The sequence below is a fragment of the Manis javanica genome, chromosome 10 (assembly GCF_040802235.1).
Source record: "Manis javanica isolate MJ-LG chromosome 10, MJ_LKY, whole genome shotgun sequence".
NCBI classification, from domain to species: domain Eukaryota; kingdom Metazoa; phylum Chordata; class Mammalia; order Pholidota; family Manidae; genus Manis; species Manis javanica.
In genome coordinates, this window is record NC_133165.1 from 564,738 (window position 1) to 587,011 (window position 22,274).

Below are 22,274 nucleotides of genomic sequence, written 5' to 3' on the forward strand. Positions count from 1 at the left end.
AGGGTGACTGGCATCTCCGAGGAAGAGCGTGTGCTGAGCTCACAGAGAGGCACCAGGCAGGATTCGGGGAAGGGTTCCTGGGAGACAGGCAAGTTAAGGAAGCCAGCCGGGGGGCGGTGGCGGAAGTCAAGACGCAAAGGGAAGGCTAATGGCCCTGCTCCTGGGAGCCGCGGCAGGTTGACACGGGGTCTGGTGGGTGGGGGTGGTGGGTGGGTGGGTCAAGGTGTGTGAAGGGTGGGCTGGGAAGGGCAGGAGCAGGCCTCACAGGAGCACAGATGGTGCAGGGCAGGAGGGCCAGGTGAGGGGCAGGTCCGAAAAGCTCTGAGAACCAGCAAGGCCAGCCAGTGGGCGAGGATGCCCACGAGGATTCAAAGGGAAATACACCCAGGGGACGGAGCCAGATGACTGTGCCACCTGGAGACTGGGCCCCCGGTCCCCACGAGCCACATGCCGGCAGTGAGAACGGGTTTCTCTAGGAAGGAGGGCTTGCAGGCCGAGTCCGGCCATGGCCTCTCAGTGTGAATAAGCCTGGCTGGACTCGGTGACACACACTCATGTACGTTGTCTATGATGAGCTCGACAGCAGACTGAAGAAGTTTCGTAAAGACTGTAAAACTCCCAAAGCAAAAAATATTTGTCATCTGACCCTTTACAGAGAGCTTGAATCATGCTGTGTGGGCCTCTCTAAAGCCAGAGGAGGAACCGCTGGTCCCTGCACCCTGACCTGGGAAGAACCAGGGAGGCTTGGACGGGTCCCCAGGTGGCCGATGCGCCAGGGCTGAGACACCTGGTGCTGCCGACAGAACAGCCCAGGCAGGGCCAAGGCAAGAACAGGGAGGGCAGGGCCAGCAGGGGGGCTCGCAGCAGGGGTTCCAGGGGGAGGGACGTTCCGGATCAGAGTTTACATGGTTTGAGGAGAAGCGTCAGGAGTAAGTGGAGTTAGTAGATGCCAAGGGCAGAATGACGGAGCTGCGAGTGGAGCTGCAGAGATGAGAGTGACCGAGGAGGACGGGGACTGCGGACTGGGCACCGACTCTCCTGGAAGGTGCAGGCAGGAGGGGCACGCCACCCAAGGAGAGACACCGGGGACAGACGCCGCTCTGGCCCGAAGTCAGAACCACCCCAGCACGACCTGGATGTGTGGATTAAAGGCGGGAGTCTACACGTCTTGAGGCAAGACAGTGGCTGGAACTGGGGAAAGCTAGCCCTCCCCTCGAGGCTGACGCACACCAGGCCCTGCCCAGCCCTCCCCAAAATGAGCCCCAACTAGGGAGAGAAGGGTGAGCAGGGGGCACCTGACTCTTGCCTGCCCAGCCCGTGGCCTGCTCCTCCTCACTGACCTCCTTCCTGGTGGGCTGCCAGAGCCACCGGAGGCACACACAGCCTCTCGTGACTCAGCCTGACCAGCAGTTAAGAGGCCACGGCCAGCCACAAGGCACCGAGACCCCAGGCCACCCACCCGGCGGAGACGCTGCCCGAGAGGAAGCCCGGCGGGCCTGCTGGCAGCCACATTCCCAGCCACATGGCCAGCCGAGCCCACGTGCTCACCATGATCAAAGTCGATGTACTTGGTGATCTTGTGCCATGTGCGGTAGTAGAAGTGCCGGACCTGCTCTTTGTTCTTCACCATGCTCGCCGGCTTGCCTTTCTTCCGGTACTTGAGGGCGATGTTGTTCTGAATGGCCTCGAAGTCCTTCCCGTGCTGCGAGAGGAGGTCCATGTTAGCATGAGTGCCAAACAAGGCAGCCTTCCGCACGGGGCACGCTTTCTGAGGTAGGAGATGGGCCCCGCGGCCAGGTTTTAATTAAAATAATAGACAAAGCAGCAGTGGAGACTCGAGGACAGGATTTTCCCAGCACACGGAGACCAGAGAGGCAAGGTCCCTGGAGCAGGAGGAACGCAAAACTGGTCACGCGGACAAGGGGCTCGGCCTCGCGAGTCGCTCAGAGGCCGTGAAGCTCAACAGCTCCGTGAGAACACAGAACACAGGGGGAGCGGCTCAGGGTGCTGTGTCTCTGGCATCTGCTCTAGCAACATGCTAGCTATTCAGAAACACGCTCATTGCTTCTGTCACACAACATGCCTTCTGTATTTGAACAGGGACTGCGAACGTGAACACTCAGTAAGGAACCACACAGACGGCGCTCTGGACACACCTCGGGCTGCCCCTTCCTTCAGCGCCTCCACGCAAAAGCTGAGCATGCTTAGATTTCCCGAAGAGAATTCCTTTCCCGAGAACGTGGTCATCGTCAGTGTCGCTCGGGAACGGCCACAGTGAGGACCAGCTGTTGGCCCTCCCCCCAGAACGAAGCCGGCAAGAGCAGCAGGAGGGCCCAGGGCTTCCAGACCCCACCCTCCAGGGGGGCCCAGGGCTCCACTCTGGAGGAACGGCCACTGTGGCCGGGAAAGCACCCAGTGGGTCTGGACTGTCCTGTGGTGCAGAAAGTGAGGGCGCGCTTGAAGCACAAGAGCAGCAGGCAGGAAGGGCACTGCTGGGGGCAAAACCTACAACAATCTGGGCAACAAGATCAACAGCGATGTCAACAGATAGTGACCCAGGCAACAGCCTAAGTACCCAAGTCCACAGCGACAGGAACCAGCAGCGGAGCTCGAGTTCCCCTGGCTTTGCTGCACCGCACACATGGCGCACTGTCTGCAGACTGAAGGTCCGTGGTGACCCTGCAGTGAGCGAGTCTTTGGTACCATTTTCCCAACAGCACCGCCCACGTGTGTCTCTGTCATGCTTCGGTGATTCCCACGGTATTTCAAGCCCCCTCTTCACTGTATGTGCGATGGGTCTGTGATCGCTGGTGACGCGTGCAGAAAGCTCAGGTGATGGTCAGCACTGTTTAATTAAGGTGAGTGCAGTGCTTGCTGAGACATGCTGCCGCTGCACACTTAGCAGATGACAGTGTGCAGTGGACATAACTTGTAACTTACACATCCCAGGAAACCCAAAATCCATCTGTTACTTGCTTTATTACAGTGGTCAGAAACTAAGCCTGCAGAATCTATGAGGTGTGCCTGAATACATAAATGGGGGAGAAGGGAGAGCTCATCCTTACATGAGATTTTCCATTTTCCAACTAAGAAACATAGAAAGAATAATGTAATCGCAGGTTGTCACGGGACAGACAGCACAGTGCCAGCTGCTCAGGTAAGAAGGGATGACAGCTGACATCGCCAGGAGGAGGGCGATGCGAGACAGAGTGCTCACAGGGCCTCAAAGCAAAAAAGAAGGGCTTGGCGGCGGGGAGCCAGGGAAACACCACCCGGGCGCGGGGCCGCCAGCACCAAGCCGGATCACGTACCACACTCAGGGCAGCCTGGCTGCCAGGGGCACTCTGGGCAAAACACAAAATGTAAATTCAGTCGTGAGGAAGGAACCACAGATAAGCCCCATCTGAGGGGCGCTCCATGACTGACCGACCAGAAGCCTTCCACCGTGTCACGGCCCTGAGATGGGGACAAAGGGGAGACTGAGCACCTGTCCCAGACGGGGAGGGCGTAGGCGTCATGAAGCCAAGGGCTACGTGGGATCCTGGTCCAGAAACGGACATCAGCAGGAGCGCAGGCCGTGGCAGGGTGGGTGGGCAGGAAGGCAGCCTCCCCACAGCCTGCTGCTCACTAGGAGCACAGGGAAACAGGTGAGCAGCACACAGATTATCTCTTTCTGTAACTTTCTCCAAGTCTGTAATTGTTTTAAAAGGAAAAGATCAAAAATAAAAACCTCAAAGAATGAAGGCTTCTTCACAGCTTTTAAAACAACAGCAAGTAAGGGGTAAACAGTCCAAGTTCATCCAGAGCCCCTTCCTCCGGGTCCAGAATCTGACAGACACAAACACGGCCCCACTCGCGGCTGCATTTGGCAGTGGGCTGACCGGGCAGAGGGGCGCTGACACACCTGCAGGGGCCAGAATCTGGGGTGGTGACTTCCGAGCCCTCTGGAGTGTCGGCACCACCCACCTTCCAACAGGCCAGCTTTGATGTTGCTCTCACGGACCCTAACCACTGCCGGCCCCTTTCAGGGCTTTCTTTGCACTTCTAGGGCCCCCGGTGCTCTAGCAGATGGGGCCTTTACAACGGCCGACCGGGCGGAAAGCAAGCACAGGCTGCTGCCCACTCGGCTGTTCCGCAGGAATCAAGAACTGTCCAGCAAAAGCAAACACAGGCAGACGGACACGAGGAGGGAAGACGGCCAGCCGGCGGCAGGCTCTGCGAGGAGCTGCCGCAGATGCAGGTAGGAGGATGTCAAAAAGATGGCAGGGATCAGGGGTCCACCCCGCACCCGACCACAGGCTGGAGCCCGGGGTGGGCCAGCCAGGTGAGTCCTGCTCAGAACCACCCTAAATGGAGCAGGCGCTGGCGGTGACACTCTTGCCCCGGAGCGTGTCTGACGTAGAGAGGACACACAAACACGTCACCTCCAGTGCACAGGGTGACGGCGTCATCACGGCCCCTGCACTGTCGCGCCTGGGCCAGGCCTCCCTCGTCCACACCGGCACGGAGCCACTCAACCTCCCGGGGCCTTCCTGTGTTGAGCTGGGTGCCTGCGGGCACCACAAAGGCAGGGACCACCTGGACAAGCACCGCAGCAGCTTCCCTCCGTGGAGCAGAGGCATGTGTGAGCCTGAACCCCACAGGCCACATACGCCGGGCTGACCAGCCTGTCCCCCGCCAGAGTGCCAGGAGTTGTGGGCAGACACACAAAATGACAGACACAAAGTGTGTGCTGTGCTCTCACATACGGAACACATACACAGCACAGGCGCAGAAGCATTAAGTGATCACAACACAGTCGGTGGTGTCAGTAACCAAGGATCTCAGGAGACCTTAAAACAGACATCTGCCTGAAAAACTTCCAACAAGAAGGCTATCCCAGCAAAGAGGGGGTGAACCAGCACCACTGAAGGTGACCCCCCTTATCACGGACAGCCACACCTCCCGTGCCCCTTCTGCCCCCACAGGACCCATGCCCTCCCAGGCAGGCAGGAAGGGCCACACCACAGCAGCAACTACTCATGTAAGAATCAGCAATGGCTGCTCTGAGGACGTTCCTGAAATCACAAGTCCCCCATGCCTAACAAACAGCATAAAGAAGGTACGGTTTGGGGATGAAATAATACATTTGGATTTGTCTGAATGACTGTACCTATTGGAACAAGCCTCATGCGGACATGGGCTTCTCTCTTTGGACAACCGACTCAAACGGCACTGACGCACGGGTCCCCTCCAAGCAGACAGCAGAACTGAACTGCCGGCCCAAGAGGGAGGAGGGCGGCCACGGGGGCACCCTGAAGCCAGCAGAGTTCTCGCCCCTACCTACATGGGGCCTCCTTTTCTGATCTCTGGGTGAGCACGTCATGGCTTCAGTCCGGAGCCTCCTTCCCGAGCCTTGTCTCGCAGGCTCGCCGACACTTCTAGCAGCTCAGTGACTCCACCGCCGGAAGGAATGGCTCACTGGCCGAGCAACCCCCTCTAGACGCTCTACCCGAGAGAAGCGTGAAGCATGGACGCGCACAAAGACGTTCACTATAACCTTACTTAAAACAGAATCTGGAAGGAACCACAGCAACCACCACCGTGTGTGGTTAAGAAGAGCGAGGGCCGGCTGGAGAGCAGGTGTGCCCTGTCGCGGGCCGCTGGGAATCTGCCCTGACCGCTTCGCTCTGCCGCTGGAGCCTGCACCCGCCAGGCGGCACTCGAGTGAGTGGGCGTGGCTGTGCCTCGCATGGTACGCAGCAGGCACGCGGGCCACCGCTCTACACCTGAAGCACAACATTTCCAGGCATAAAAACATTAAGCAAAAGCACTACAAACCGCCACAAAAAACGCACCTGACGCTAATAAAAAGCATGCTCACTGAAACCACACACATTTAAAGTCAACCATGTGGTGACAGCGGCTGGCAGGCACGCCCGCTTCTCTGGGCCCTGGGGTCTGGAGCAGCTTCTCTCCATGTCTGGGACGGGCCGCTCTGCCCTGGGTGAGCGGCGATGCCTGCCAGGGCCGAGCTGCCTGATCTGACTGATGTGGCGAGGCTGCCCGCGCCCTGCTCCCTCAGGGGACACCCTCCTGAATGGGCCCCCCCAGCTACGCGGGGAAGGCCCAGAGAGGAGGCACATGTTTCGGCAAGGGCTGTACGTGAGATGCCACCAAGACACTTGGCCAGTCTCCCAACTCGTAGGAGCTCTCCCGTCACCCAGGAGGCTGAGGGCCAGGGCTGCGGGCAGGCACACGGTGGGGGGCAGGCTGCTGACCTGGGGGGTGGCAGGTCAGGGCCCGCTCAGGGAGGGAGCGGGGGCAGAGGGCCCAGCAAGCAGCGGCGGGGCGAGCACTCACCTCGTACAGCCCCTCGAAGAATGTGTTCTTGTCCTCTGCACTCCACGACTCCCACTGTCGCCGGACCTTCCTGCCCTCTTCCTTCTCACCTCCCGATGACCCTGAGTTCCGGGAGGAGGAGCGAGAGCCCCCTGCGGGAGCAGCAGGAGCAGCCGGGGCTGCCCCAGACCCGCTTCCGGACGATGACGATGATCCGCCACTGTCGGCTCCTTGGGGAGAGAGAAATAAACAGTGACCTGCTCCAGAAGTGAGGAGCCGGGAAGCCCCCGGCTGCTGCACAGGGGCCTGGGGCTGCTCTGCAGTGACGCTGTCCTCCCAGCATCCTGGGGCCCAGCTCCCGAGGTCTTCACAGTGAGGAAAAGGGGAGGGTGAGTCTGTGTGGGCCCCTGGGGCACGGCCACTGTGTCCCCTGGGGCCCTGAGACCCCACATCACACTCACAGTATCTTTCTTTTTCAAACAAGGTTTTGGGTGAAATAATTCATATCTTTTTGAATAAACAAACTGAAGTTGAAACTCAGAAAAACATTCAGATGTGTATACAGCACTACCCTCTTTCAGATACAATCAATAATTCAGGATATGAATCATGTGATGCCTAAGAATCTCTAAAAAAATTCTCGTTCCACTGCCGCCGACAAAATCAGGGGTTCAGAGGGAGCGGACAACCTTGCACGTGCTCTGTAAGCCTCAGGTCCTCATGGCCAGACGAGCCCTGCAGACCAGCTGAGGCAGGCGCGAGAGCAGAGGGGCACCGCCTGGCCGGGCCGGGCACCCCTGGAGGATGCGGGCGAGCGCTGCGGAGGTGACCAGCCACAGGCAGCAGGGACCTATGGCAGCCCGAACCTCCCACCCGGCCAGCTCCTCCCCCTCGGGGCGCAGCACCCAGCTGGCAACCAGCACTTTGCAGGGAACTCCAGGGCAGGCACACAGTGGGAAATCTCCCAAACTCTAAACAAGGTTAAAAAAGACAGACCATAAAAATAAAAATGCTCTAAAAGGCAAAAGCCAAGCAAATGCAGATTATTGTTAAAATGCTTTCCTAATGACATAATCATGAGTTTTTCCTGAGGCTGCTTTCTGGTTTTCACTGGGTGGAGGCCCTCCCAGGGCAGCCGCACAGCCTGGGGCACCAGGTCCATGATTCCCCCAGTCCCTCGAAGGAGGTCTGTCTCCAAAGTGGGGGTGAGAGACAAGGAGCTTCACAGAAAACCACGACAAAAAAAAAAATGAACATTCAAAAGTCCATCAAGCCGTACGTGTTTGCAAAGATGCCTCAGAAAAACACAAGGCCACTGCCTGCGGACACACCTTGTGCCTTTCCAAGTGGTCGTGCATCGGTGCCACTTCATCAAAATCCCACGAGCCAGCTGTCAGAAAGCAGAGCGTGTTTTCCTGCTTGCAGGAGATACTACTCAGCGACACGGGACGGGTCTGACAGTCTCAAGGGGAAAGGTAAGCGAGTTTGCTGATGGGTTATGTTCTGAGTGCGGTGTAACCTGGGACCAAAAATCGCTGCTCATCAGAACTGTGCATCTAATTCAACAGCCACCTGAGGCTATTTAAATGTAAATATTGGTTAATTAATGTTAACTAAAACAAAAACCAGTTCCTTGGTCACCCAGCCACAGTCGACGTCCCCATGTGGTTGGCGGGTGGCTACTCCGCTGGGCAGCACAGCACGTTTCTATGACCACACAAAGAGCCGCTGGCCAGCGCTATGACTACTGAACAGTCACAGTCCTAAATACAATTACAAAATGAGACAAAAGCAAGCCCAAGCTACCTCCCTTCACAGCCTACCTCCCAGCTGCCCCTTCCCACCCCACGGGCACAATTCAGGTATCGCTGTGCTACGGAATGGGCTGCAGATGCACTCAACACACAGCCCGACTTCGTTCCTCACCAAACCAACTCAGACGTGACCTAATGCACCTACCTAGCAACCGGGGGTAGCGGGGGGTGGGATTTGGAGCACATTTCCAGGGTCACAGGTTTCCTTCAGTGTATTATAGGTCAGAGACACCTTGCCGGGGGCGATGAACAGGCTGGAGTGCCATGGGAAACCACACCCTTCAATACTACAAGTTCTGGCCGGTTGGGAGCCCCTAATTCTTCACGAGGGCTCACATGGAGAAGGGCTGCCTGTCCCCCTCTGCACCACCCACAAGAGCATTTCAGAGTTATTAGTAACTTCTGATGGGACACTCCTAAACTTTTTCCAAAACAAAGTCGATTTGCTTGCCAAGAGCAGCTCCAGTTTAGCGTTGCCAGATGGCATTAGATGTACCTGAAGGCAACAGGTTTCTGCAAGTCCTACGATGCTGACGTCTGGCTAGCACCTTTGAGCCTGTACTGGGTCACGGCACTGGTGACCCAAGACAAGAACAAACAGTCAAGGTGACGGGGATGACAGTGCTTCTGAGCCAGAAGGGGACGCAGGGGTGGAGCAGAGGATAAACCCAGCCGGTGGACAAGCAAGAAGGTACAACCCAAAGCCGGCCCTGCCGAGGGCACAGGCAGCACACCGCACCTCCCAGCGGCCAGATGTCAGACGCAGAGAGCTCAGCCTTCCCTCCTGATGCTTCAGAAATGACACATCCCCAGCAGAGCAAACAAGCACACAAACATTCAGAAAACAGCACATCACCCCCACGTAAGCGTGTCTAACATTCGGCGCTGAACGTTCTAGATCTTGGATGCTTTTTGCAAGTAAAGGAGGGTCACAAAGTTCAGGGTAGAAAGAGACCCCAGCGCGTGCCGCGCCCCTACAGCACCACAGGGGACAGGCCGTGCTGCTCTCCCTCAGGCCCATCATGCAAGGGCTCCAACCCTGGCAGTGTGGTGGTGACCACTGGGGAGGCCACTTTAGCGCAGAAAACCCCAGATGAAGCCAGAGATAAGGGGGCAAGAGGGGGAAGCAGGCAGAGAGAACAGAGCAAGTCAGAATCAAGAGCGGGGAAGGGAGTCAATTTCGAACAAGAGCGGGTGGGCGCGGGGGCTTCCCCAGGGTGGACACGAGAAAGCCAGCAAGACACAGAGGGCTGACGCCAACACCCATCTGTAACCAGCCACCACAAAGAGGGTTGGCCAGGGTGCCTGTGAGGAAGTCCACACCCAGGAAACTGAAGGGACACCATGAATCAGGAGCCTGGCCTTGCACTTGGACGCCCAGTGAGAGCAGAACCCACCCAGCACAGGCTGGGGCTCCCTATGCCTGCCCCGCAGCTCACCCGCCAGGGCCTCCTAACAGGGCCCACTGCCCCCCTCAACCCACTTCAGTGCCACAGTCCTCCAGCAGCCAGGGTGCCAGCTGCCTTCTTCCCTCCCCTCCCCAGGCCAGCTGTGCCCCACCTCTGAGTAGGACAACTTTAACAGCCTCCACTGTCTCCCAAACCACCAGCCCCAGGGCAGCCCACTCTCCAGGCTTGCACCCAGGAACACCACCTGAGGCCTGGGCCAGGTCTGGTCACAAGAAAGTAAGACGCTGTTCCTGCCTCAAAGAGCTCACTGCGGGGGACCCCACTGCACTCGCAGGTACAAGCTGGACTGCAGCACCTTCACCCATGGCCCCTCACACCACCTGCAGGGAAGCAGCTACCCCCTCTCCGCTGGGGAGGCTGAGCCCCACAGCTCATGCCCGGCAGGCCGGAAGCGAGGCATGCAGATTCCACGGCACCTGCAAAGCCAGCTCAGACACTCGCTTGCCTGCCCGGGTGGCCAGGGGGGCTCATGCGGTCACCACTGAGGCTGACCGCACTAAACATGATTTACTGGGTTAGACTTGGACAAAAAGTGGGTACTCTAGCCTCTGTGGTCTGGTGACAATCCCGAGAGTAGGGAAAACACAAACGTCACAGCCTGCCCGCTGCTTCCAACCAGCTGTGCGGAGCCTGAGGCAGGAGTCCGAGCCCTCGCAAAGCGGGCCACATGGGCACAGGCCTGGCCGGGGATGCATGCTCTCCAGGAGGCAAGCACTAAGCAGAGCCCACCAGGTCGAGAACGACACTGGTTCCAGGCCATCCGCCTTCCAAAACGCTCCCGTGACGACACGCAGGGCCCAATTCAGCTCTGTGTGGCTGACTCCTGCATCCCTGAACCGCAATGGGAAGGCGGCTTCCAGCTCACCTGACCCATTCTGAGAGCAAGGAGCCTGAAGTTCGGGCTTGTCCAGCGACGTCCCCTTTGTGCCGCAGCTGAACAGCATCTCTGGAGGGAGAAGGCCTGACTGCTGGCTCACCCCTTCCCAATATACTTCCCCTCTCCCAAGGATGACCGAATCAGCATTTCATGGGATGTCTTAAAAACACGGAGAAAGTACAGGCAGCCCACAGATTAGGCAAAACATTAAGTTGTATACAATGATTTACTAGTAGCTAAATATAGCACACTAAACCCAGGAGACACTGAACAACCTGAGACGGAGCATTTCATAAGCCCCACCCCCCTGCCAATAGCCAGGTGGGACAAGTGTTCTTGGGGTGGGAGGTAGCAAGGGAAATGGGGGGGTCTGACTTTGCCCCCACCTTGAGAACCCCTCAGGCCGACCACCCTGACAGGGCAGCAGCAGCCTGGAGGCATTCCTGGGATGTCTACCTCCCATGTCCCCAAAGGTGACCCCCTCCACCCTGTCCAGCTGTTCAGACTTCTCATAGCCCCTGATCTCACAGCTGCACCCGACACTGGTGGCCAAGGCACTGAAGCCTTTTCCCCACTCACAGCAGGGCTCAGCTGCGCTTACTGCGGTGAGGTGGGCACTGGCACTGTCCTCACTGACAACAACAAAACCAAGTCTCCAAGAGATGGGCTCATTTGCCCAGAACCACCCAGATCACAAACTGGCCAAAGAGGAAGGGCACCAGGGGCTCCACCTCACGGCAGGTTCACCGACACAAGTTCTGCGTTTCAGTCAATGCACCCTCAGGTCACCAGGGCCTTGTGGTAGGGCTGGAGGAAAATCTGTTTGGTATCAAGCAGATGCAAGGTCTGCAGCTCACCCTGGGCACGTGATTCAAACCAACTTAAAAGTAAGTAACAGAGGTGCAAGTGCCTGGCACAAAGGCACTAAACTGTAGCTACCCTCCCTGTATAAATTCAGGAGAATGTAATTCAGAATTGTACCAAAAGAGAATCATTTTTCACTGAAGTTGACATGAGTCTGTTCTTATAGAGAAAGAAAACACCGTTCCATGGAGAGAAGCCCAAGGAGGATTTCCTTTTCTCCACAAGTCTTTCCCTGCAAATGCACTGCCTGCCAGCTTCTCACACCTGTTAAGACTGGAACCGGCCAGAGCCTGGTAAGTAATCAACCAAGGAACCACCAGCGACCATTGTGTAAACACAACAGAAGTTACAGTAGTTTGAAGTCAAAACTGAGAACCGCCAGCACCATTCACTGTCTTGCTGCTCCGCGGCCACCAACCAGATGCAGATTTCCACACCGCGAGGCAGACGCTCCCGCAAGGGCTCAATGACAGAGGCTGCCGGACAGGTGGCCACAACCCGACCCTCTTTGCTGGTTGTTACTGGAGGCAGTGAGCAGAGGCTGCCCTGCGCCGAGGAGGGTGGGCTGTGGCGTGCGGTGAAGTGCATCCGAATGACCCAGGTCACCGAGCAGAAACCAAGAGAGGCCCCGCCAAGAAGTTGCAGGCCAGGCACTTTCTGTGCAGCAGAGAAGACATGCTTCCCACTGCTCTCCTTCACTGCTGAGCTTACTGACGACTTGAACATTTGCTTGCTGAAATGGGCAAATACGTAAGTAACAAGGAACATGAAATTCAGATTTACCAATGACAGTCGATGCTGCCCTGAGCCCCATGCTGGGACGGGAGCCAAGGACAGATGTGCCAACCATCCCAGACAAGGCTGGCCCAGGACACCTCCTCTCATGAGCCACACGCCTCAGCACTGGACCATCACAAGTGGTCTAAGCAAACACACAAGTTTCAGCGTCACTTCACCTACACGCAGGCAGCCATAAACAGGGCACAGAGGGTGCCACGCCAGCACCCTGCTGCATCCTAGCGGCCACTCATAGACAGAGCGGAGCAGTCGCTGCTGCTCCCAGCTTAGGGTGAAGATGCCTCTCTGACAAAAGCGGGTCTGAGAGGTGAAGCATGCAGACTGAGGTCAGAGGGCAGGGTGACAAAGCTGGGAACTCAATTCCAGATCCAGGGATTCGGAAGCCACACACCAACCCTCAAAGGCACCCCAGGGGCTTACAAGTGACAACTTAAGACGCACCTTTAAGTAGGAGTGAACAACTAGTTTTTACAAAACAAACGAAACCAGTAAAATGAATGCTTCCTAACTGGTCAGCAACTCTCACACCAAAATAAGCTTATAATAGGCAAGCTTTAATTTCTGAAATACATTGTATTATCTTTATACCTACATCTTAAAGTAAGTGTACTTCCACCAAAATGTTCATCAAATCAGTGAGTGGGGCCGTGCATTCAGAGGCCCGCCCTCCTCAGTTGAGAATGAGCAGAAGCGAGTGTAAGTGCACACAGCTGGCACAGACGTCCAAAATGGGCTCTCTGTGAGCTCCTGAGATACTTCCTCGTGGAAGTTATCAGAACCATCCACTAACTTTAAGTTACCATTTCCCAAGGAACTAAGCAGAAGTTTCTTCATGGGGAAAGGCACCAGGAATTGGTGTGTTACGCGCTACCTGTAAAGAGCTGCAAACGTGGCCTGAGACAAGGAGGACGGTCAAGAGCGATTCCCTTTACAGTTAGAGAAAAGCGGACGCTGAACTGTGAACAGATGCACGCGGGGAACAACAGAGAGTGGCCATCAGGACAGAGCTCACCAGCTGCCTTGTTACTTTGTGGGGACCCTAGGGAGGCCGCGACAGTGCGGTCACCTCGGAACAGCAGCCCGAGACCGCAGACGCGGCTCCTTGCGCAGGCCCCGAGCCTCTTCGCCCCCTCCTGGGCGGGGACACCGTCCCCGGGCACTCTGCAGCCTTCTCTGCAAGCCCAGGCGGCCACATCCCGACGCCCTTCACACTTCCGAGTCTGGAGGACTTGAGGCGGAGGGCGAGGCGCCCGAGGCGACCCGCCGGGTGACGGCCGCCCCCACCCCCGGCCCCCCCGGGTCGGGCCGCAGGCACGGCACGCGTGCCCTCCGGGCTCCAACCCCCGCCCGCCACCGACTTCCCGGGCTCCCTCCAGGGACGCCGACCTCGGGGACTCCGGCCCCGCCGCCCGAAGGCGGGGCGCCCCCGGCGCACGGAGGGAGGCCCCGCAGGGCCCGGGCGCGCGAGGGGCTGGGGGTGGCCGTACCTTTTCCGCGGGGCCCCGGGCCGCCGCCGCCGGCGCAGGACGCGTCCTTCCGGGGCCTCTTGCTCTGCGGCCGCACGCTGGACCTGAGGAAGTGGTGCTGGTCCTGCGGGCAGGCGGGCGGCGGCGACGGGGCCGGGGGGCCGCCCGCGGGGGCCGGGGGGCCGCCGCCGCCGTCGCGGGGGGTCTCGGCGTCCCTCTTTGTGCCGCCGTCCCGGGCCGCGGCCGCGCCGGGCCCCTCGCCGTCCAGCGCGTCCTCGTCCGCCGACCGCTTGCCCAGCCGCCTGAGGCCCTCGTCGCCGCCGCCGTCGCCCAGCTTCACTGTCATCCTGCCGGGGAGGCGGCGGGGCCCGTGAGGCGCGGCCGGCCGCCCGCCGCCCAAGTTTCGCCGCCGCGGGCCCTCTCAACATGGCCGCCGTTGTTTGTCGCGAGCCTCCCGGCCCCGCGCCCGCGCGCCGCGCCCGGGGAGCGGGGACCGGCGGCGGGACGCGGCTCGGGCGGCCCCGCGCCCGCGCCCCCCGCCCCGCCCGGCCCCCCGGCCGCGCACCTGCCCCGCTCGCCGGCCCCCGGAGTCGGCCCCGCCGCGGGGCCGCGGGGCGCCGGCCGGCCGCGGCAGTCGGGAAGCGCGGGCTCGCCTGCGCACACAGGGAACTCCATGGTGGCCCGCGCGCCCGTCCGCCTGCTCATTTTAAAACAGACATAAAGAATCATAAGCTCGGGGTTTCTGGGAATCTCGCTCCCCAGGGAGGGAGACGTGCGCTGCTGCCGGGATTCACGAACTGAACATCGCTTTCGCAGTGAAGGAGCCTGTTGCACGGGACAGGCTGGAGCCACCCGTGAAAGTGACACGACGGTTTTGTCCAGGTCCGGATGCCAGAAGGGGTGACAGAGAACTGTGTTAAAACTCTTGGCAGCCATTGAAAGAATTCGTGAATTAACTTTCTTACCCACTGCCGTGTGATGACGCTAAAAGTGTTTGTAGCTCCAGAAGCAGATCCATGCAAAAATAAATTCACTAAGAAAACTAGGTGCCCCACAACATCATAAAGCCAAGAAACAGTCATGTAAGCAAAAAAGGAGAGATACTACATTCCTCAACAGGTGTTGCCACTATGCCCAAACTGAGTTTTACATGTTCAACACAACTGCTGAGGATGCGGACATTTCATTTAAAAAGAAAAGGAGTACAGAGCGTCAAAGGTAGCAGTGAAAAACAGAATCAGGGCCCAGCACCTCTCCTAGAAAGCTCTTAAGTGAGTAAAAATCAGTGACACCCACTGCTGCTCCGATGAATTCTGTCACAAACTTACCTGCAACACTTTCATCTCTTAAAATTGATCTTGTAAGTCATTTGAATTCATGCTCTTTTAAAGAACAACAGAGCCTGCCAAAGACTAGAACTATACAAGACAAACACCCAAACTTGAACGACTTCATTGCACAGGCCTGCTCACTGTTCATTCTCAACCGATCCAGTCCTCCTTAGGACACCTGAAAATATCCTCAAGTTTCCTTTCCCTGGGTCATAATGTGGAGAACCCTACTGCCCAGGGACCAAGCACCCCAAAGCTATCCAGTCGACCCAGGACCCAGGCACAGCACACATGAGCCGCAACAGGATAAAGCTGCCCGCTCGCCAGGCTGACTACTGGAAGACACTGAACCGAACTCGGGAGACACGACTCCCGACTTTTCCCCCTAACAGGAAAGGATGGAATTCTTTCAGAGAAAACCTCCAACATCCTGACTGAGCACAGAGGTGGAATCACCCCAAGCACAGTCCCGGCTCTAAAAGCCGATTTCGGGCTGCACACAAAGGGCTCTGTCAGGGCAACAACCCTCCTCCCGGGCTCCCCGGGGCCGCCCCGACAAAGCACCGCGTGCGTAACCACCGCCGCAAGGGCGCAGGCCGCTTCCCTCGAAGCCCAGCTGCGACTGGGAGTCGGACCTCGCCGTGACAGCGGGTCGGGGCAGCCCACCCCTCCCGAGCCCCAACCCTCGGTCACCTTTATCATCAACGCCTCGCAGCAGCCTGGCTTCCCGGGTCCCCCGGGGGCCTCCCAGGCGCCCTCAGAACTGGCCGGGCCGGGCAGCCCCGGCTGCAGAGAGGCCGCGACGCCGGTGTGATCCTCCCGCCTTGAAGGCGGTCACAGAGCAGCACTCGGCCCAGCACGTCCCCTCCGCAGCCGTCGTGCTGCCAACAGGGCTGCGGGCGCCGGTACAGCGGGCGCCGGTGCAGCGGCCGCTCAGCCTCGCGGAGGCCCGGCCCGCCGCGCTCAACAGCAGTTCCGGCTACGGCGGCCGGCGAAGACCGCGGCGACGCCGGGCGGGGCGGGGCGGGGCGGCGGGAGCGCGGGGCGGGGGCGAGGCGGGGCGACGTGCTCGGGGACGAGCACGCCCGGGGATTCCAACAGACGCGCCCCATCAGGGGCGCTCCCATTGGCCAGCAGTCGGCGCGCGCACATGCACGCACGGACGCCGGGCGGAGGAAGGGGGCGGGCCTGCAACGACAGTAATGTTGTGACGTTAACCTCGCGGCCGTGCGGGACGGTGCGTCTCTCCGGATTGGTGTACCGACAGCCAATAGAGTCAGCGCTGGGCTTTGATTGGCCGTGGCCATGTTGACGGATGCGTGAGAAGAAAACGCCGCGCTGCGCGGAGTCGTGAACGCGAACGCGGTTTTTAGCAACGTAATGTGGAAGTGTAGCTGAGGCAGATAAACAGCCTTTATTGGGTCGAGTCTGTACTCTTCAACTTCTTTAGCATAGCTAAAGGTCATTGGCTCATTTTTCTTCACTACGGCGATAAAGGAGTGTTTTCAAAATGCTGGTGTTTATGTGGTGGTTGGTAAGAGTGGTGGTGTTGAAGGGTGCAGACGTGTGAGGAGCAGCAGTAAACAAGCCGCAGAGGTCTAATGCACTGATCAGTGAAGACAAGACAATAATACTGTGCTATAATTATGCAATGTGTTAAGTACCGCTGCATGGGCAATATATGACAATAATATATGCAAGTCACACTCTGTACATCTTAAACTTACAAAATGTTACGTGTCAAGTGTATTTAATAAAAAAAAATTCTAGTGTTTATGAAAATGGATTTTTTAAAAATAGAATCTTCCTTGCACGTATGCGATCCAGCACCTATCGCGTCGGATCCAGTAGTACCTACATTTTCCTTTTTTTTGCTCATTGGTTTAACAAGATAGACCTTTTTGCTGCTTTTTGCTATAGTAACCATTTTTTTAAAGGCTCTGACATTATTTTGGTTTTCAAAGTTAATTCTAAGTTACTTTAAAAACACCTGACCGAAAAGCGAGGGCTCACGTTGCTAATCGCCCTTGGGAATGCAGTCTGCTGCCACGAATCAGGGTGGTTTCAAATGGGATGAACCTGTATCCTTGGCTACCGTTTTCTCACCGTAGGTTCCATATAGTACCCAAAGCACTGAACGCCTAGGTTACCTAATAAGTCATAGAACTATGTCGAATCGATAGGCTTTTCTCGGAAATACTTGCTTCCTCTTTGAGACAAGACACAACAGCGAGCCTAGCAAGCGTTTGGGAGTCCAGAAGCCCCAGCAATTGGAGTGGCCAGAGAGGAGAATCTTCAGGTGGCGTCCCGTGTTTCCCCCACAGTCTCTGAGGCCGTGCTCCACTTCCTCTCCCCCACCTCTGAGGCCTAAGAGGTTGGAAAGGTGTAACTACTGAGCGGGGCCCCCCAGGCTTTGCATCCCCGTCACACGTACAGAAATTCCCCCCAGCTTCCCTTCTCTGCACAGGACGGCACATCCTGGCCTCTCAGCCCCTTTCCAAACTAACGTTGATTCTAGTCCGCGGCTGCGGTGCGAAGAAACTGTCTCGGGGACCGGCTAGTCGCTGCCCGGGGCGCCCGCGGGCGATGCAGCCCTCCGCGCAGCACGAACACTCCCGATCGTCTTCGGCTATTTCCGGCCTCCCGGGGCACTTCGGGCTGTCTCGGTGCCCGCGTCTCTCACCTTCGGCTGTTTCCGCATTCTGCTCGCAGCTGTTGTCCCGGCAACGCGCGGCGGCGCGACGACTGTCGGGAGGTAAGTCCGGTCTGGGGCGAGGGCTGACCGGGCCGGTGGCCTGGCGCATGGCGGGGTAGGGGCGCCGAGGCGCGCCGGAGCCGGGGTCGGGGCTGGGGCGGGCGGCGACAAGGTTATTTTCGTCCGGAAATCCGGCCTCGGCCCGGCCGCAGGTCAAGGCCACGGGCCGCACGCTCGGCGTCGGAGCGGTGAGCGCGAGACGGGCCTCCTCAGGCGCAGTCCTGGGCCGACTGAGGGCGGCGGGGCTGGGCGAGGCTGGGCGAGGCCCGGGGGACCGGGCGGGGGCTGGGCGGCGCCGGCAGGGCTCCGGGTGATACCGCGGGCAGGAACACAAAAAATCCGCCTTTGCGCGCTGGGTCCTGCGGCCCCGGGTCCAGAACCAGAGAAGGCTTCCCTTGGCGTCGCCGGTGCGGCTGGGACCCGGCGCCGTCCGGCCCCGGGGGCCGTGGCCCAGCGCGCAGGCTTCCCGCGGTGGCCGCTAGTGCCGTCCCCGCACGCCCCCGAGGCCCCGCAGCTCTTCCTGCCCCTCGAGCCGCATCTGCGGGCGGTAGCGCCGCTAAAATGAGCCTTAGTAAGCCGGACCCCGTGGGTGAACGGGCTCAACAGAATCTTTCCCAAAGGCGGGTGTAGTGGGGGCCCAAGAAGTTGGAGTGTTGGAGGCGAGAGGAGACATCAGGACACATGGAATTCCTTTTCTTTCCCCCAGTATTTATACATGTGCCAAATCGTTTTGTGTTCAGAGGACCCTAGAAACGGAAGCGCACTTGTTTCTGACCTGATGCCATGAATACATGGCATCAGGTAATGATTTCATTGGTCGTCAGCGCTTTTCCTTGTGTTTTACTTTGGAAACTTTTTTTTTTAGGACAGTTTTAAACAGCAGGAGTTTATGAAGCAAAACATAAGTACGGTCTCAAGAAGGGTGGAGAGCGGGCTGCCTGGAAACCAGAAGCAGCCTTGGTAACTTTTCTTTCATAATTAGGCAGATAACAGTTGTTCCTTAAAGAAAAATGTTAGAATGCAGGTAAAAAGAATGATGAAAAAAAACATACACTGTGTAAAAATGGACTCACTGACCCTAGCCTGTGACCTACTTTTTACAACTAACAAAACATCAAGAATATTTTTCTTTGCTAGGCATTGTTCTAGAGGACTGGGGGCATTCCCATGGCCTCCCGCCCTCTGGGGCAGATGATCTGGTAGGGAGTGGAGGATGGTCAAACACACACATTTGCAATAAAATCTGAGTGCAAGGATGGAGAACTCAAAGTTGGAATGTAAGAGCACCTCCGGGGAATGTTCAGGCAGGAAAAGAGTTATTTAAAAACCTGTTAGTAATATATGTTTTATTACAAGGCGACATTTGAAATTAAAAAGACAAGAGAAATCAGGTTTAACTTCAAGTGGCGTTGTAACTCTCCATCATAACCGCACATTAACATGCTGCTCACTTTTCAGAGGCATATTTTCACAAACCTGTTAAATAGGAATACAAATTTCCCATAGCCCAGGATTTAGACCCTTTGTTGGCTGCAACATGTTAAAACTCATTGTAAAAGGTGTCCTTTGCTGTATTAAATAGCCCAGGTTTTTATCTGGTGTGTTTTCATTTTTAATGGCTTTGCTTGAAGATTTGCAGCAAGAACACTGACCCATGTAGCTGTCCCCTAAGTGATGTGTGTGTGCAGGAGCCCCTGGATCCTGCCCCTGCCCCTGACTCCAGTCCTCACCCGCCCTGCCCCCTCAGCCAGAGCCTGGCTGCCCCCGTGGGAGCCACATCTAGGAGCTCTGCCATTAGTGTGCCCACCCTCAAAAATCGTGCCCTTGTTTAGTATTCAGGGTATAGAGTCAAAGGAAAAAGGTAGACATTTGAAATGTGACTGTCATTTGTGCCCCCATGCCTTCTGGCTTCTCACTGAGTGGCGTCCCTTCTCCAGGTGCAAACTAGCTTTTATGGCTCCCTCTGATACACCGTCATATTGCTAAAAGCAAACAGCACAGTCCATTCCCTACTCTAGTGAGAAGTTTGCAGGGGTTGAATAATTTTTTTGCACAACGTTTTTGTTGTATTTAAATATGCGAAACATAAAACTTACCATTCTAAGCATTTGTAATATACAGTGCAGGGGCATTAAGCACACTCACATATTGTGTTACTATCCCCACTATCCTCTCCAGAACTTTTTCATCTTCTCAAGGCTGAATAACATTCCACTGTATGAATTTACCACATTTTGTTTATTCATTCATCCATCAGTAGACGTTTGGGTAGTAACCACCTTTTGGCTATTGTGAGTAATGCTGCTGTGAATATTGGTGTGCAAGTATCTGGTCAAGTCCCTGATTTCAGTTCTCTTGAGTGTGTACCCAGAAGCGGACTTCCTAGGGCATATGGTGATTCTGTGTTCAAAATAAAGGAGCCACTGTACTGTTTTCCGCAGCGGCTGCGCCGTCTCACACTCCCAGCAGCGATGCACAAGGGTTCCAATTTCTCCCCATCCTCACCACACTTGTTATTTTCTGTTTTTCTGATGAAAGCCCTCCTAATGGGTTGAAATTGGATAATAAAAAATGCTCTTTTCTGTCCTAGTTAGCGTAGGTTCATCCACCACACTCCCCCCTTTCCAAAGGGCCAGAATGCACATCTTTTCCAGGAAAGAAAGACACTAAGTTCTAATCCAGTTCAAGTCCACAGTGGTCGTGGCCTTGCCTTCTTGAGTCTGGCAAAGGAGTCCTCTTGCCTTCTACTATCTGAGAGTCAGAGGGAGAAGCAGTCTTGGCTTTCAGGCTTTATCGGACATTGAGTACTAGGGTTTTTTGTATATTTCTCTTGTGAAGCAGTTTGTGCTTTTTTTGGTTTGAAATGAAAGTTTTCTTAAAGGGGAGCTATAGACATATAAGTTACCTTTATTAGGATTGGAATCAGAATGGCCAACAATCACTGTGTGTGTGGTCTGGATTGCAGGGCTGGCTTCTTACTGTCTTTACGGCACTCTTTTATTCTTTTCCATCACACCCTGGATCATTCCAGGTCCAATCCCTTGGTTCTAATTGTATTTTTTCCTCTTTCGGAGCTCACTCCCACATGAAATTACCTGTATTGCTCTGGAGACGTATTTATTTATAAGTTGCTGAATGTTTTACAATCGTAGGTTTGTGACACTTCTCTTTCCCAATCATGTAGTCATTTTATTTTGTTCAAAACTTACAGGACTTGGTTGTTTTTTTTTTCAGCGGTGTTCAGCTCTGACTAGGTCTGACGTTCATCATGGCCCTGTATTTCGACCACCGACTTGAAGCCCCAGACTCAGTCGGCTCTCCTTCCCACCTCAGTTGGCACCCTGTCCAGCCACTCCTGGCAGTCGCCTCTGTCAGTACAACCTCGGGGGGCAGCGTGAATGTATATCTGGAACAGGTGAGTTCTGGAAGGAAGCTGCAATTCTGACTTGAGTAGCTCTGGCTCTTGTCTCTCTTGTGTGTGTGCATGTATGTGTGGGGCAGGGTGTGTGCGGTGGGGGGCTGTGTGTGTATCTGGCGGGGGCAAGGTGTGTGTGGGGGTAGAAACCCACACCTCATGCTCACAAGTCCCCCGAGCTGCAGACTTAGGACTCCATCTGCCTGTGGGATAGCTCCTGGGTGTTTCAAACAGACCTCAAACTCCACAAGGCCAAAACTTTGCCCCACGCTGCTCCTGCCCCACACTTCCCTGCAAAGGCTGAATGTCGGTGTCTCCTGCTCCATGAAGGTCGCACCCTGTGTCCCGATGCCCAGCATGGAGCCCGGCAATGACCCTGAACTCCCCCGACCCGTAATCCATTGCCAAGTTTCCTCTGTTTACCCCCAAGCCTCTGGGAAACCAGTACAGCTTCCTCACCACAGCAGCCGCATCCTCGAGGGCCACCCCATGCCAGCCCCACATGGGCAGACTGTCCCTTGGGGCCCCAGATGGAATCTCTCCTACTCTTACCTCTCCCAACCCTGCGTTGCACCTTGGGTAAGGACAGAGACCCCTCTGTGGTGCCCAGGACCCCCAAGGCCTGGCGCTGCCTATCTCCCGCACATGCTCTGCCTTTGGCCTGCAGACAGGCGAGGCTCCCATAGCCTTCCCAGGCGCCCGTGCTGCACCCTCCGTGCAGGAGAGCCTCCCCTGGCCTGTTTGCTCAGTTACTGCATTAAGCCTCCAGACAAAAGTGGCTCAGTGGGCACCCTCCAGGGAAGTCGCCCTCCTGTTACAAGGGCAAACGCGCCTGTGTGCGCACTCAGTTCAGAGGTCTCATCTGGGGCATGTGCCCGTCGCCCCTCTGGAGATGGAAGCTCAGCCAGGGGCCCCATCTGTTTTGTTAGTCCAGCCCCAGCACCAAGCACAGTGTTGCCCAGCTTCCTTGGAGTAGATTCCTCCCATCTAGGAGCCAGAGAATTCTTTGGTATGTATTATGGCATCTTCTTTAGAATAAATACTATTAAGTTCAAAAATAACAATTTTAGATACAACTTAAAAATTTAGAAAATTTTTAAAAAGCTATTAAAGTGTATTTCTTGTGTTTCTAATTTGTACAAGGAAAACTTTAGGATGTCAAAA

At 56.5% G+C, this 22,274-nt stretch overlaps 2 protein-coding genes across 15 annotated transcripts in view; one reads left to right on the top strand and one right to left on the bottom strand.

The window, feature by feature from the left end:
• Nucleotides 1–15,948, bottom strand: part of CRAMP1 (cramped chromatin regulator homolog 1) — a 52,149-nt gene extending 36,201 nt beyond the window's left edge. For 2 of the 7 annotated variants that reach the window (XM_037005667.2, XM_037005665.2), the window contains exons 1-5: nucleotides 15,634–15,948; nucleotides 13,631–13,956; nucleotides 10,470–10,550; nucleotides 6,343–6,551; nucleotides 1,549–1,702 (exon numbers count right to left, since the gene is read on the bottom strand). In XM_037005667.2, the coding sequence (XP_036861562.2) occupies nucleotides 1,549–1,702; nucleotides 6,343–6,551; nucleotides 10,470–10,550; nucleotides 13,631–13,955 (769 nt within the window). In that variant the 5' untranslated portion in view covers nucleotide 13,956; nucleotides 15,634–15,948. The other 5 variants (XM_037005666.2, XM_073214368.1, XM_073214371.1 and 2 more) reach the window with 5 other exon arrangements.
• A 1,634-nt stretch (nucleotides 15,949–17,582) lies between these two features.
• IFT140 (intraflagellar transport 140) overlaps nucleotides 17,583–22,274 on the top strand; it is a 65,853-nt gene continuing 61,161 nt past the window's right edge. For 5 of the 8 annotated variants that reach the window (XM_073214381.1, XM_017641428.3, XM_073214385.1 and 2 more), the window contains exons 1-2: nucleotides 17,583–17,695; nucleotides 20,930–21,110. In XM_073214381.1, the coding sequence (XP_073070482.1) occupies nucleotides 20,964–21,110 (147 nt within the window). In that variant the 5' untranslated portion in view covers nucleotides 17,583–17,695; nucleotides 20,930–20,963. Of the gene's footprint in view, nucleotides 17,696–17,721; nucleotides 17,884–18,560; nucleotides 18,656–20,929; nucleotides 21,111–22,274 lie in introns of those variants that run through there. The other 3 variants (XM_073214382.1, XM_073214384.1, XM_073214383.1) reach the window with 3 other exon arrangements.